Source organism: Cherax quadricarinatus, chromosome 7 (assembly GCF_038502225.1).
Source record: "Cherax quadricarinatus isolate ZL_2023a chromosome 7, ASM3850222v1, whole genome shotgun sequence".
Classification (NCBI taxonomy): Eukaryota; Metazoa; Arthropoda; class Malacostraca; order Decapoda; family Parastacidae; genus Cherax; species Cherax quadricarinatus.
This window is the reverse complement of record NC_091298.1, coordinates 8,710,847-8,724,943: the sequence shown is the minus strand read 5'-3', so window position 1 is coordinate 8,724,943 and position 14,097 is coordinate 8,710,847. Positions and strand designations below refer to the sequence as shown.

General features: G+C 36.9%; 1 protein-coding gene across 1 annotated transcript in view; it reads left to right on the top strand.

The window, feature by feature from the left end:
• LOC128687006 (TAF6-like RNA polymerase II p300/CBP-associated factor-associated factor 65 kDa subunit 6L) overlaps positions 1 to 14,097 on the top strand; it is a 43,829-nt gene that overhangs the window by 16,446 nt on the left and 13,286 nt on the right. Inside the window, exons 7-8 of the mRNA XM_070082264.1 lie at positions 1,191 to 1,295; positions 11,097 to 11,363. Of these exons, the coding sequence (XP_069938365.1) occupies positions 1,191 to 1,295; positions 11,097 to 11,363 (372 nt within the window). The remainder of the gene's footprint in view (positions 1 to 1,190; positions 1,296 to 11,096; positions 11,364 to 14,097) is intronic.

Genomic DNA, 14,097 nt, shown 5'->3' with positions numbered 1-14,097 from the left:
CATACCTGAAATCTTGCATGTTCATGAGCCAGAAAAAAGGACACCAGCAATCCTATCATCATGTAAAACAATTACAGGCTTTTGTTTTATACTCACTTGGCAGGACGGTAGTACTCCGTGGGCGGTTGCTGTTCACCAACCTACTACCTAGAACCATATACTTGTACTTGTAGTAAATAAGGATGTTATTATTAAGAATTGTGCGATTTTATCAATAATGTTAATTTACAGTACATGTATGATTTTTTACCTAGGTAGTAGGTTGGTAAACAGCAGCCGCCCAGGGAGGTACTACCGTCCTGCCAAGTGAATGTAAAACAAAAGCCTGTAATTGTTTTACATGATGGTAGGATTGCTGGTGTCCTTTTTTCTGTCTCATGAACATGCAAGATTTCAGGTACGTCTTGCTACTTCTACTTACACTTGGGTCACACTACACATACATGTATGTACAAGCATATATATACATACATACCCCTCTGGGTTTTCTTCTATTTTCTTTCTAGTTCTTGTTCTTGTTTATTTTCTCTTATCTCCATGGGGAAGTGGAACAGAATTCTTCCTCCGTAAGCCATGCGTGTTGTAAGAGGCGACTAAAATGCCGGGAGCAAGGGGCTAGTAACCCCTTCTCCTGTATATATTACTAAATGTAAAAGAAGAAACTTTCGTTTTTCCTTTTGAGCCACCCCACCTCAGTGGGATACGGCCGGTGTGTTGAAAGAAAGAAAGAAAGTATGATTTTTTACTTTCTCTTTAATCCTTAAACGGTCCACCGTATATATACATTTTTTCAACATCTGAAAGTATGTAAAAAAATGTACATCATCTTTTTTTTTTTTACATTTGAAAATGTGTAAAAAAACTTTTATCTACATTTTTTTTTGTTATATTTGAAAATATGTAAAAGAACATAGATCTACTTTAGGAGCACTACGGATTTGAACGTCGATCTATTTGGACCGTTTAAGGGTTAATATATTGAAGTGCTTCTATGTATTGACTTAAAAATTAAAAATGTAACATTGATTCTTCTCCTCCTCCTCCTCCTGTTGCTGCTTCTCGCTTTTCTCCTCTTCTATCCCTATTTTTGTATTTCAGAAACCTTATTAGCTTATTTCTGCAGCAATACTTCCCACAATAAATTATAGTTTCATAAAAGTATGGAGGGTTTAATGGATTATTGCTTTCAGATGCGGGATTTAGTTAATGTGTTGGTATACTGCATCATCATTGAACGAAAGTCTCCACAGGATACTCAAATGATTCGCAGCTTGGCATGCAATGTGCTAATTCAGGTTAGTTAAAAAAAATAAATTTGTACACAAAATTACTTTTTTAAAATATGATTTCATTACAGTGGAACCTCGGTTTTCGTATGCCCTAGTCTGTATGTAAAACTATAGTTATTTTCTATAAAATGTATTTTTGTTAATATTTTTGGGTATCTGGAACGGATTAATTGGATTTACATTATTTCTTATGGGAAATATTAACAAAAAATATATTTTATAGAGAATAACTATAGTTTTACATACAGACTAGGGCATACAAAAACCCGAGGTTCCACTGTATTTAAAAATATAAATGCATCTTTTTTATTACCTCTGCAAGATATATGTAGTATTTGGGTTGTATATATCAATTAAAAATTATGTATACCCACTAAAACAGTTTATTTATTTTCAAAGAGCATTTGATACTTTGGAACACAATATCTTTCTAAGAGCATTATGAGTTCAAAGGTCATAAATTTTTCCTTATCAAATTTGATCTTATTGATAGGTACCAAAATTTGACAATAAGGACATTACTTAATCAACTTTACCCATATAAACATTGATGCACATTTATTGTATCAAATCCAGATCCATCTGTCTTCATTAACAGTAAAAGGTGGGATTAAAAAAAAGATTACAGAGATGACTCCCAGCAAGTTCTCATTAAGTTTATGAAAGACCTACTACATAATACTTGGAAACAAAACAACTGTCAGGAGAAATGATACAATTATCAGGATGAATGATACTTAGACTGAAATTCAAATTCAAATTCAAATTTATTTATTTCTTTGCAAGTAGTACATTGAGATTATGTATTTACAATAATGGGTTGCAATGCAAAGAGAGCCTCTATTATGCCTAGGCATTATGGGCCGACTTAATATATTGGCTTACTGACTACTTAACACTAAGGAAATTTATCATAGTTGTACAGTAGTTCTATGAATTATAAGTGAATCTAATTTATATAAACCAAAGGATATACAGTAGGGCCCCACTTATACGGCGGGGTAGGTTCCAGGCTATCGCTGGAAAGAAGACATCGCTGGAAAACAGAACGCCATTTTTTTCCATTTACAAATGCATACAAATGCCAGACAACAAGTTTACACTAAATTATATTAAGGTAGTAATAGAACTAGGTATTAAAAGCACAGTAAAAAGTAAAATACATACACAGTACATTCATTACCCTAATGTATTTGTAATCTTAATGTAGGGTGAGAGGTGAGTAGTACTTATTTGTAGGAAGTCAGGTGTAGGTAGCCCTGGCTCCCTGTCTCATACTTAATATTTTTTTTTTTTCAGCAAACTGGCCGTATCCCACCAAGGCAGGGTGGCCCAAAAAGAAAAACAAAAGTTTATCTTTTTAAATTTAGTAATTTATACAGGAGAAGGGGTTATTAGCCCCTTGCTCCTGGCATTTTAGTCGCCTCTTACAACACGCATAGCTTACGGAGGAAGAATTCTGTCCCACTTCCCCATGGAGATAAGAGGAAATAAACAAGAACAAGAACTAGTAAGAAAATAGAAGAAAACCCAGAGGGGTGTGTGTATATGTATATGCTTGTACATGTATGTGTAGTGTGACCTAAGTGTAAGTAGAAGTAGCAAGACGCACCTGAAACCTTGCATGTTTATGAGACAAAAAATGGACACCAGCAATCCTACCATCATGTAAAACAATTACAGGCTTTCGTTTTACACTTACTTGGCAGGACAGTAGTATCTCCTTGGGCGGTTGCTGTCTACCAACCAACTACCTAGGTCATACTTAATATACAATATTTAAAACAACCCAGAGAGTTAAAATATACATACAGTACACTCATTATTTACCTTAAAATATGTGTAGGAAGAGAGGCGAGTAGTATTTATTTGTAGGAAGTCAGTGTAGGTAGCCAGTAGGTGTAGCCCGCCTGGGCTACACATACCGGTTACCTACACTGTGGTCCAGAGCCATATTATTAGCATTGACATACCTTGTTCACTGAATTCAATCGTTTTTAACAACTACCTTTAGATGCCATCATAAACGGAGGGAGAAGTAATGAATAATTCATGCAAAAAATTGTAAACAGAAGCGGAGTGGGGGAGTGGCTGGGCGAAACGCAGATTCATACACGTTTTCTCTGGTGGCTGAGCAGAGAAAATGTAATGTTATCCCTCCACCCAGCTACCACACTCCTAAACTTAGACGCCATCGTCAATGAGAGCCAACTAGTTAACGAAAGAGAGAACGAGATACAGAGTTCAGCCAATGTAAAAACACAAACTGAACAGGTAGTGGGCAATCACTTGGTCAGACGAAATAAATGCGTATTAATATGTGTCTACTTTTAGTTAATTCATGTACTTTTGTAAGAGTTTGTAAAACTTTTACCTCACAATATTTTTTATTATAATAATTACCTCACAATACAAATACTCTTACATTGTGTGCAAGTTGTACAAGCTAGTACAGAATAAGCAAACAGCAACACTCCCATTCTAATGCAACACACCATTTTTAGAGTGAATGATGATGATATTATTATTATTATTATTGTCATAATAAAAAAGAAGCGTTAAATCCACAAGGGTCGTGAATTGCTATATATAGAATGAAGGCATATGAAAGGAATATTTTTCTACAGTTATCCTCTAGTATTTGACTAGAGAAAACGTAATTCTTCCGACACTACCTACACAGCCGCTTTGTAAACAAATCTCATATTTACATCAATTTTTATTCCGTGAGTGTACGTATCCTGTTTATATGCTATGTAATGTGTTTCATATATAATTTTAAAGAAAATATCATAGATGGATTACTGAAAATGTCTATATTAATGTAAAACAACACATTTATTGTGCCCAAGGGTGATTATTATTATGTAGTGTTACTGTGGCATCATGAGTAGGGAGATTCTTAGTGATTTTAATGTGTACCTGCACACCAGCACAGTGTGTAAGTATATTTATGTACAGGTACACATAGTATAATTATCAGAGTTCATATAAAATACACAATAACTTTAAAACACTTCAAATTTTGGAAAGTTTCCAGACATAATAGATGTGGTCATGGAGAATGTAAACAAACCAGGTGGGGCATGCCATATTTGAAAGACTGCTTGCCATATAGCAAATTTTGGTCATAATTTGACATCGCCGTATTAGCGGAACGCCGTAAAGTGGGGCCCTACTGTATTCATATATTCAAAAATGCTTTTTGTGAAACATGATTCAATTTTATTCCTGTCGACAATGAATAATAGGTTCAAAAGTAAATATTGAAATTATATTATGGGAATGTTGAGTATTGAGCATTTAATCTAGAGTGATTAAGTGACTTTTGATTTTCAGACCTGTTTACTTTAGTATTTTCTGGTAATGAATTTCAAATTTTTGGGCCCTTTATATGCATAGAGTTTTTACATAGTGTGATATGGACATGGGGTACATCAAAAAGAGATCTGTGTCTTGTGTTATGGTTATGTGTCCTGTTATGGTTGGTGAGGAGAAGTTTGAGTGGGGGTTTATGTTTGCATGTATTGTTCTATGTATGTAGTAGGCACATGAATAAGTATGCAAGTTCTTAATGGTGAGCAGATTTAGACTTTTGAAAATTGGTGGAGTATGCTGTTGGGAGTGGGAATTTGTTATCATTCTGACTGCTGCCTTTTGCTGGGTTATTAGTGGTCTTAGGTGATTTAATGTTGTTGATCCCCATGCACAAATTCCATATGTGAGATACGGGTAGATGAGTGAATGGTACAGTGCCAGGAGAGCTGGTTGTGGAACATAGTACTGTATCTTTGATAGTATGCCTACAGTCTTGGAGATTTTCTTGGTGATTTGTTGTAGTATATGTGTCTGGAACTTGAGGCTACTGTCAAGGTGGATTCCTACGAATTTTCCCTCTGTGAGTCTTGTGACGGGTGATCTGTTTAGCGTTATGTTAAGTGGAACATTTGCAGCTTTGCTTCCAGACTGAATGAAATAGATTTTATCAGTATTCAGGGTAAGTTTATTAGTCATCATCCAGGCAGATATTTTCTGCAATTCAGTATTGACAATGTTGGCAAGTATGTCTGGGTTTGAGTGGGAGAAGACGTATGTAGTGTCATCTGCAAATAATATGGGTTTGAGTAGCTGTGATGCATTCAGTAGGTCACTGATGTAGATGAGAAAGAGGAGTGGTCCAAGGACACTTTCCTGTGGGACTCCTACTGTGATTGGTTGAGTGGAAGAGTTTGCACCATTTGTGTACACATATTAGCTTCTGTTACTAAGGTATGACTTTAGGTAGTTGAGGAAGTGGCCTCTTATACCATAGTGTGTTAATTTAGTGTACAGCAGTTCATGGTCGACTGTATCAAAAGCTTTACATAAATCAATGAAAATTCGCAGCGGGACTTCTTTCTTTTTGAGAGCGGTATATATTAGTTCTAACATGTGTATGATAGTGTCATTTGTGCTTTTATTATTCCTAAATCCAAAGTGACAGAGGTTTAGTATGTTGCGTTACACGAGGTAGGAATAGATCCGTCTATGAATTAATTTTTCAAATATTTTAGAGAGCAGTGGTAAGTTAGATATTGGTCTATAGTTATTCAAGTCAGCTTGGTCACCTCCTTTGTGGATCGGGGTGACCCTCGCTATTTTGAGGATTGTTGGGAAGGTAGATGATTCAGTGGATTTGTTAAAGAGCGTTGCAATAATTGGTGACAATACTTAGGAATCTTTTTTGTACATAAAAGTTGGCAAGTTGTTTACGTCTCCTGCCTTGTTTTTAAGGGTGTTGATGATGAGCGAGACTTCTGTTGGGTTGGTTGGAGCTAGGAATAGTGTATTCGGGTAGGTGCTTGTGAGGTAGTCTGATGGACGGGTGTTTGAGTTTGGGATTTTGCTCACTAGGTTCTTTCTTATGGTGGAGAAGAAAACATTGAGTCTGTTTGCTGTTTCAGTTGGTGGGAGTAGGAGTTCATCTAATTTTGTTAATTTGATTGTTTTGTTTTTGGATAACTTTTTAGTTCCAAGAATTGCAGAGTTTTCCAGGTCTTTTTCACATCACTTTTGATGTGATGTAATCTATTTTCATAATACAATTTTTTAGATCTTCTTATCAGGCTAGTAATAGCTGATGAGTAACGTTTAGACTGGTCTCTAGTTATTTGACCCATTCTGTACTGTTTTTCATATTGGTGCTTTGTGTTAATGGATTTAGGGATGCTGGGTGTTAGCCAGGGACTATTCAATCTCTTAGCTGTGATCTGTTTAGTTTTTTAGGGCAATGTTTGTTATAGAGGTAATTGGCTTTTTTTTTAGAAAATTATTTATACATTCATTCATATCTGTATATGCTTCGAGCTCATTATGCCAGTCGATGTTATTCATAGCTGCTATAAAGTTGTTAACAGCCGTCTCGTTATGTAGTCTGAAGGTAACTTTAGTAATGTTGGAATTTACCTAGATTGATTATGAGAAAGGTTGAGTAGTGGTCTCTGGTGTCTGGAATTCAAATTCAAAGTTTATTCTCTATAAGGATTACAATGCTGAGTTTACAGAAATTTGGTTATTGTTTGGTTTACATGTAGTAAAATTGTGATTACAGAGTGTACCACTAGAACGCTTAGCATGGCTAGGCATTTCGGGCATACTTAGTTTTATTCTTAATTGTAAAATATTACAAATTATGAGGTAAGTTGGTATTATGGCTAAGTGACTAAATACTAGTTTGTGAGTTTAGCAATGTGAATGCTTTTGTTTTGGCACAGTATATAGTTTCAGTATTGGAGTATCACAGGATTCATTATTTTAAGATTGAGATTAATTTTTCTGTTTATGGTCAAATGAGTGAGCGAGTGTAAGTGTGAACCACCAGGTGGTATTCGTGTAGTTAGTTGACGGGGTGTATCAGGGAGATAAGATGTTTTCTAATGGTAGTTTTGAAGGTGATGAATGTGTCTGCAGTTCTAGAGTTCTCAGGTAGGGTATTCCAGATTTTAGGGCCTTTGACATACATTGAATTTTTGTAAAGGTTTAGTCGGACACGGGGAATGTCGTAGAGATGTTTGTTTCTGGTGTTATGCCTGTGGGTTCTGTCACAACTATCAAGAAAGCGTTTTAGGTCAAGGTTGATATTAGAGTTTAAGGCCCTGTAGATATAGATTGCACAGTAGTAAGTGTGGATGTACTGAACTGGGAGTAAGTTTAGATCTTTGAAGAGTGGGGGGGTGTGCTGCCAGGGATGGGATTTAGTGATTATTCTTACTGCAGCTTTTTGTTGGGTTATTATTGGCTTTAGGTGTGTTGCTGCAGTTGATCCCCAAGCACAAATAGCATAGGTGAGGTATGGATAAATAAGTGAGTGGTATAGTGTGAGAAGGGCATTTTGCGGCACGTAGTATCGTATCTTGGAGAGGATCCCAACCGTTTTGGATACTTTTTTGGCTATATGCTGGATATGGGTGCTGAAATTCAGGTTTTGTCAAGGTATAAGCCTAGGAATTTTCCCCCATTATTTCTGGTAATTAGAGTGTTGTCAATCTTAATGTTAATTTGTGCATCTCCTGCTCTGCTACCAAACATAATATAGTAAGTTTTGTCAGTGTTAAGCGTAAGTTTATTGGCTGTCATCCATGTCGATATTTTAATCAGCTCCTCATTCACAATGGTGTTGAGGGTGGCAAGATTAGGGTGAGAGATGACATAAGTCGTGTCATCAGCAAAGAGAATGGGTTTCAGGTGTTGGGATACGTTTGGAAGGTCATTGATGTATATGAGGAAGAGCAGGGGACCAAGGACACTTCCCTGCGGAACTCCAGTATCAAGTGGCCGTGTTGCTGATGCTGTGTCTTTAATGGTGACGTACTGATACCTATTAGTAATGTAAGATTTGAAATAAGCAAGCGCATGGCCTCTTATACCGTAGTGGTCAAGTTTGTGGAGTAGGATTTGGTGGTTTACTGTGTCAAAAGCTTTTCTTAGGTCAATAAAAATTCCTAGTGGATATTCCTTATTTTCCAATGCTGTGTAAAGCAGATCTAGCATTTTTATGATTGCATCATTAGTGCTTTTATTTTTCCTGAATCCAAACTGGCAGGGGTTGAGTATGTTTTGAGCCATTATAAATGAATACAGTCTCCTGTGCACGAGTTTCTCAAAGATTTTGGATAGCAATGGTAAGTTAGATATTGGCCTATAGTTGTTTAAGTCTGTAGGGTCACCACCTTTATGTATTGGTGTAACCCTTGCCATCTTGAGTATTTTCGGGAAGGTGCTAGTCTCTATTGACTTGTTAAAAAGTAATGAAATAGCATGCGAAAGGACATGGGCCGCTCGCTTGTACAGTAATGGTGGGACATGAGACAGATTCCCCGAGTTATTTTTAAGTGACTTTATGATCTCAATGACTTCCGTGGGCTCAGTTGGTGCAAGATAGAAGGAATTAGGGAAATTTCCATCTAGGTAGTCCCCGGCATGGGCATTGGTATGTGGGATTTTACTGGCGAGATTAGATCCTATGTTTGAGAAGAAGTCGTTTATCTTGTTAGCTGTGTCAGTGGGATGTAGTGGTGTTTCATTAGGTTTAGTTAGGACAATATTCTTGGTTTTTCTCAGTTTGTGGGTCCCTAGAATCTGAGAGAGTGTTTTCCAGGTCTTTTTTATATCTCCTCTAGTGTCTGTGAATCTACTGGAGTAGTATAGTTGTTTGGCTTTTTTTATTACTTTGGTGAGAGCTGATGAATAGTGTTTAAGAGTATCTTTATGTATTAAGCCCTGTCTATATTGCTTTTCATATTGGTGTTTCTTGTCAATGGATTTCAGAATGGTGCTGGTTAGCCATGGGCAACCAAGCCGTTTGTTTGTGATCTGTTTTGTTTTTATAGGACAATGTTTGTTGTATAGTCTAAGTAATTTGTTAAGAAAGATGTCTGTCCAGTCATCAATACCATTGGCCTTGGAGAATTCTGTAGGCCAATCAACAGTCTCTAGGTCAGCTGTGAACTTCCTTACTGAGGCCTCGTCATGGAGTCTAAATGAGACTTTGTTGTATTCAAGTGGTGGTTTACTAATGTTTGTCAGGAGGAAGGTAGGGTAGTGGTCTGTAGTGCTATCTGTGATTATCCCTGATTTAAGGGGGGCTAGTATATTAGTCCATATGTGGTCTATTATGGTTGCACTTGTCTCAGTGAGCCTGGTTGGTTTAGTTATTGTTGGTATGAGAAGTGTGTTGTTCATATTGTTGATGAAATCAGTTACAGGCTGATCATCTAGTAAGCCAAGGTTGATGTTGAAGTCTCCAGCTAAGAGAAGGTGGTGCTTATTCATTTGTCTGTTTGTTATTAGTGACTTTAATTTCTCACTGAAATTTGGGATGTTTGTGTGAGGTATCCGGTAAATGGCACCGATTGTTATAGGCGTCTTAAGGTTTTTTACAGTAAAATTAGCAAAAATGTATTCCCCATATTCATCACTAAAGCAAGTGGTGCTAAGACAAGATAATTGGTTAGAGTAATAGATTGCAATACCACCCCCAACTTGGTTTGTTCTGCAGTTGTGAATTGCTGTGTATCCTGGTAGAGGGTAGATATCTATTGTGTCCTGCTTAAGCCAGGTCTCAGTAAGAATAATGCAGGAGAAGGGTGTCTTTAGTGATTCAAGGAGTGCTAGGAGGTCATCATAGTGTTTGCTTAAGGACCTGATGTTGTAGTTAAGTACTGATAGACTTTTAGCATTGTTTAGGATTGTGGTGGCTTGTGATGCTGTGTAATAAAGGCAGTTACTTTCCAATAGGTTTTGATTGGGTGTCAGATTATGGAGGTTTAGATCAGGGTCAACGTGATCAATCATCTTCTAGGTTTAAAATTATGGTTATTTATATCCTGAGTTGTGTGTTGAGTTCTACTACTGATATCTGTAGTGGTTGGAAGTTTGGACAAGTATATAGCTAGAGTATTTTGGTCATGTAGGGTATAGTCACTACTACACATAATGAAGTTGATGTTGTCTGTGTGTTGTGCTGGAATGAACTAAAGTACAACTAGGTATAAACTAGTAATATAAAAATACAAATTAAAAATAGAACAAGACTCTCACTTGTAATTGCACTAAGGTCTAATAATGACTTTTGTGGAGTCTATGTTTTGAGCTAGAGTGAGCTAAAGTACAATAGGTTTAATCTAATAATATAAAAGTACAAATTAAAAATGGCACTAGTCTCTCACTAGTAATTGCACTATGGTCTAATATAGTGAATTTGGTATTGACTATGTCTTGAGGTAGAATGAGCTATGGTACAACTGAATTTAATCTAATAATATAAAAATACAAATTAAAAGTAGCACCAGTCTCTCACTAGTAATTGCACTATGGTCTAATATAGTGAATTTGGTATTGACTATGTATTGAGCTAGAAAGAGCTATAGTACAAGGAAGGATGAAGGTAAATTCACAGTCCTATATCCAAATAACAAACTGAAATTCAATACACACATCCAGCACATTAAAAAATATCAAAATTGGTGTTCTTTCTTTCAAAGATTTAGTATTATATACCCCAAGCTACACTACTCACTATTACAACTACCTCAGATCTGTAACAGAACACACAGGCATAACATAAGAAATAACCACTTCTTATTTATGTTGAGTGTACAACTGGATTTAAGTAGAAATCCCATGTAAACAAAAGGTTTAAGAATGATTCTGTGGTGGTCACATACTGGTACTGTATGTATATAACAAAATAGTTTGATCAAATTTCAGTTGATATTGATATTGTTGGAAGAGAATATGCATCTGTATTAATGTCATAAATTGTTTTAGGTTGTGTCAAGAGAACCAGGATGTCGAGGAACTTGGGAAACGGTTGTGAGCAGTCTTGGTGGAGTTGTGGCCAGCAGCAGTCGTCCATGGGGTCAGCATGTAGGGGCATTAATTGGCCTTCTGACACTGGGGGCCCCTGCTCTGTTAAACAGCCTCACACCCATTGCTCGATCTTATTATAATCGCCTAACTCATGCTATCTCTCAGTCACCAACAGCTAGTACCCGAGATATTCTAGATGCACATACATCTAATTGCTTGTTATTGGTTAGTATTCCAAAAATTCTTTTGCAAGACTGAAATGTAAAATGCAGAAAGAAATTTATGTAATGAAATTATTTACCTCTGTTTATCTCAGTGGTTGATGTTTAGTTAGAGGAAATGTTATGAAAATAATACGTCTTATCTGTAGTGTCTCAGTGCCTCTGGCAAGACAGTGGTGGAGTGAATGATGGTGAAAGTGTTTCTTTTTTGGGTTACCCTACCTTGGCGTTAAAAAAAAGTATGTATATAGAATGGCAGTTGATATTGTATTGAAAGCTCAACAATATTTAGTATTAAGGTTTTTAACACACCAGCTGTCCCCCACAAATCATGGCAACCCAAACCATAGGAAATACATTCAACATCATTCACATCATAGGAATCACATTTACCATTGCTGCCTAGCCAAAAGTGTGCTGATATCATATTTAAGATGACCCTCCAAATAGCAACATCCTTATCCCTTCTTTAGAGTGCAGGCAGTATATTTTCCACCTTCAGGACTGAAGTCTGACTAACTGGTTTCCTATAATTCCTTCATGAATGTTACCTTGCTTGCACTATAACAGTGCCTCAAGCCATAAAAACTATTTGTCCTCACTCCAATCAAGCTTGCTCACATAAGCTTGTTATGTTCAAACTTAATTTACCCTCTCTCTGACTCTTCCTGTCATTGTGTATTTCTTACAGGGGAGTTTCTGAAGTGAGAGCTTTATTAGATACACAGATGAGTATCAAATTTGCATTTTTATCCATTAGCTTGTAAAGCAAATATTAAGCTTTTTTATTTTTGTGTAGTTAATATTTGTTGGTCCTTCATGTTTTTTTCTTTGAACACACCGGCTGACTCCCACAGAGGCAAGGTGACCCGAAAAAGAAACACTTTCACCACCATTCACATTATCACTGTCTTGCCAGAGGCACGTGGATACGACAGTTCAGATTTCCCTCTTAACAACAAATATCTCTAACCCCTCCTCTAGAGTGCAGGCAGTGGAGATGATGTATCTGAGGGCAATGTGTGGTATGAATATTATGCAGAGAATTCATAGTTCGGAGATTAGGAGGTGTGGGGTTACTAAAAGTATTATCCAAATGGTGGTTTGGATATTTAGAGAGAATGAAGGAAAATAGGATGAGTGTATACACCTGTAGTGGAGGGAAGGAGGGAGTAAAAGAGGTTTTTGTATGCAAAGGACTTAGACACTCAACAGGTGAGTGTGTGTGTTAGATAGGTGTGGATGTAAGTGGCTTTTATGACCTGATGTTCTGTTGGAGTGTGAACAACTTGACATTTATGAAGAGATTCAGGGGAAATTGGTTAGCTGGAATTGAGTTTTGGAGATGGGAAGAGTGTGCCTACACTCTGAAGGAGAGGTGGGGATTTGCAGTTTGGATGAACATCTGAGCTGTAATGCCAGCATACCTCTGGCAAGATGGTGATGAGTGATGGTGAAAGTGTTTCTTCTTTATTGGAGGTCGCTTTACTTTGGTGGGAGACGGCTGGTATGTTAAAAGAAACACATTTACGGGAAATGCTAAGCATGTACGGGTCATGTAGGACCTACGGACTCAGAGACAATCAGATTTGATTGTCTTTATTGGAGGTCGCTTTACTTTGGTGGGAGACGGCTGGTATGTTAAAAGAAACACATTTACGGGAAATGCTAAGCATGTACGGGTCATGTAGGACCTACGGACTCAGAGACAATCAGATTTGACGTAAGGAACTGGAGGGTAGTTCTGGTTTTCTGGGTCAAGAGTCTTTCATCAACTTCAAGTTACCTCCTTTAACAGGTTAGTTAATTTACATTTTTTTTTTTTTTTTTTTTTTTTAGAGAGTTCATAAGATATTGGCTAAATTATGATACTTGCTCAAAGACAATTATCCCTGTAAATACTTTTAATGCTAATTTTTAACTTCTGAACAGAAGTTTTACTATAGAAGAGTTCTTGTTCTATAGTTCTTTTATAACTTTTATTATGGATGCTTGTTTTTTTATATCTGAATTGCAGGCTATCCAAACATTCAGTTTTCCTCATCCAATCATCCTTTTTCAACAGCTTTTGGTTGTCACATTTCTGCCAGGCACATGTTTGGGGTAATGAACCAGCAAACTCAGCCATTCAGTCAGTTATTGATGACCTAATTTCTCACAGGGGCATTAATTTCCCTGACAATTTTTCAGTGATATGACATCTCTACAACCGTTGGTCTGAATTGGATGATAAATTGTTTTTTATCAAACCACATTTAGGATTCTCCTAGGTAGTAGGTTGGTAGACAGCAACCGCCCAGGGAGGTACTGCCATCCTGCCAAGTGAGTGTAAAACGAAAGCCTGTAATTGTTTTACATGATGGTAGGATTGCTAGTGTTCTTTTTTCCTGTCTCATGAACATGCAAAATTTCAGGTACATCTTGCTACTTCTTCCTACACTTAGGTCACACTACACATACATGTACAAGCACATGTATACACACACACACCTCTGGGTTTTCTTCTATTTTCTTTCTAGTTCTTATTCTTGTTTATTTCCTCTTATCTCCATGGGGAAGTGGAACAGAATTCTTCCTCCGTAAGCCATGAGTGTTGTAAGAGGCGACTAAAATGCTGGGAACAAGGGGCTAGTAACCCCTTCTGTATATATTACTAAATGTGAAAGGAGGAACTTTTGTTTTATCTTTTGGGCCACCCCGCCTCTGTGGGATATGGCCGGTTTGTTGAAAAAAAAAAA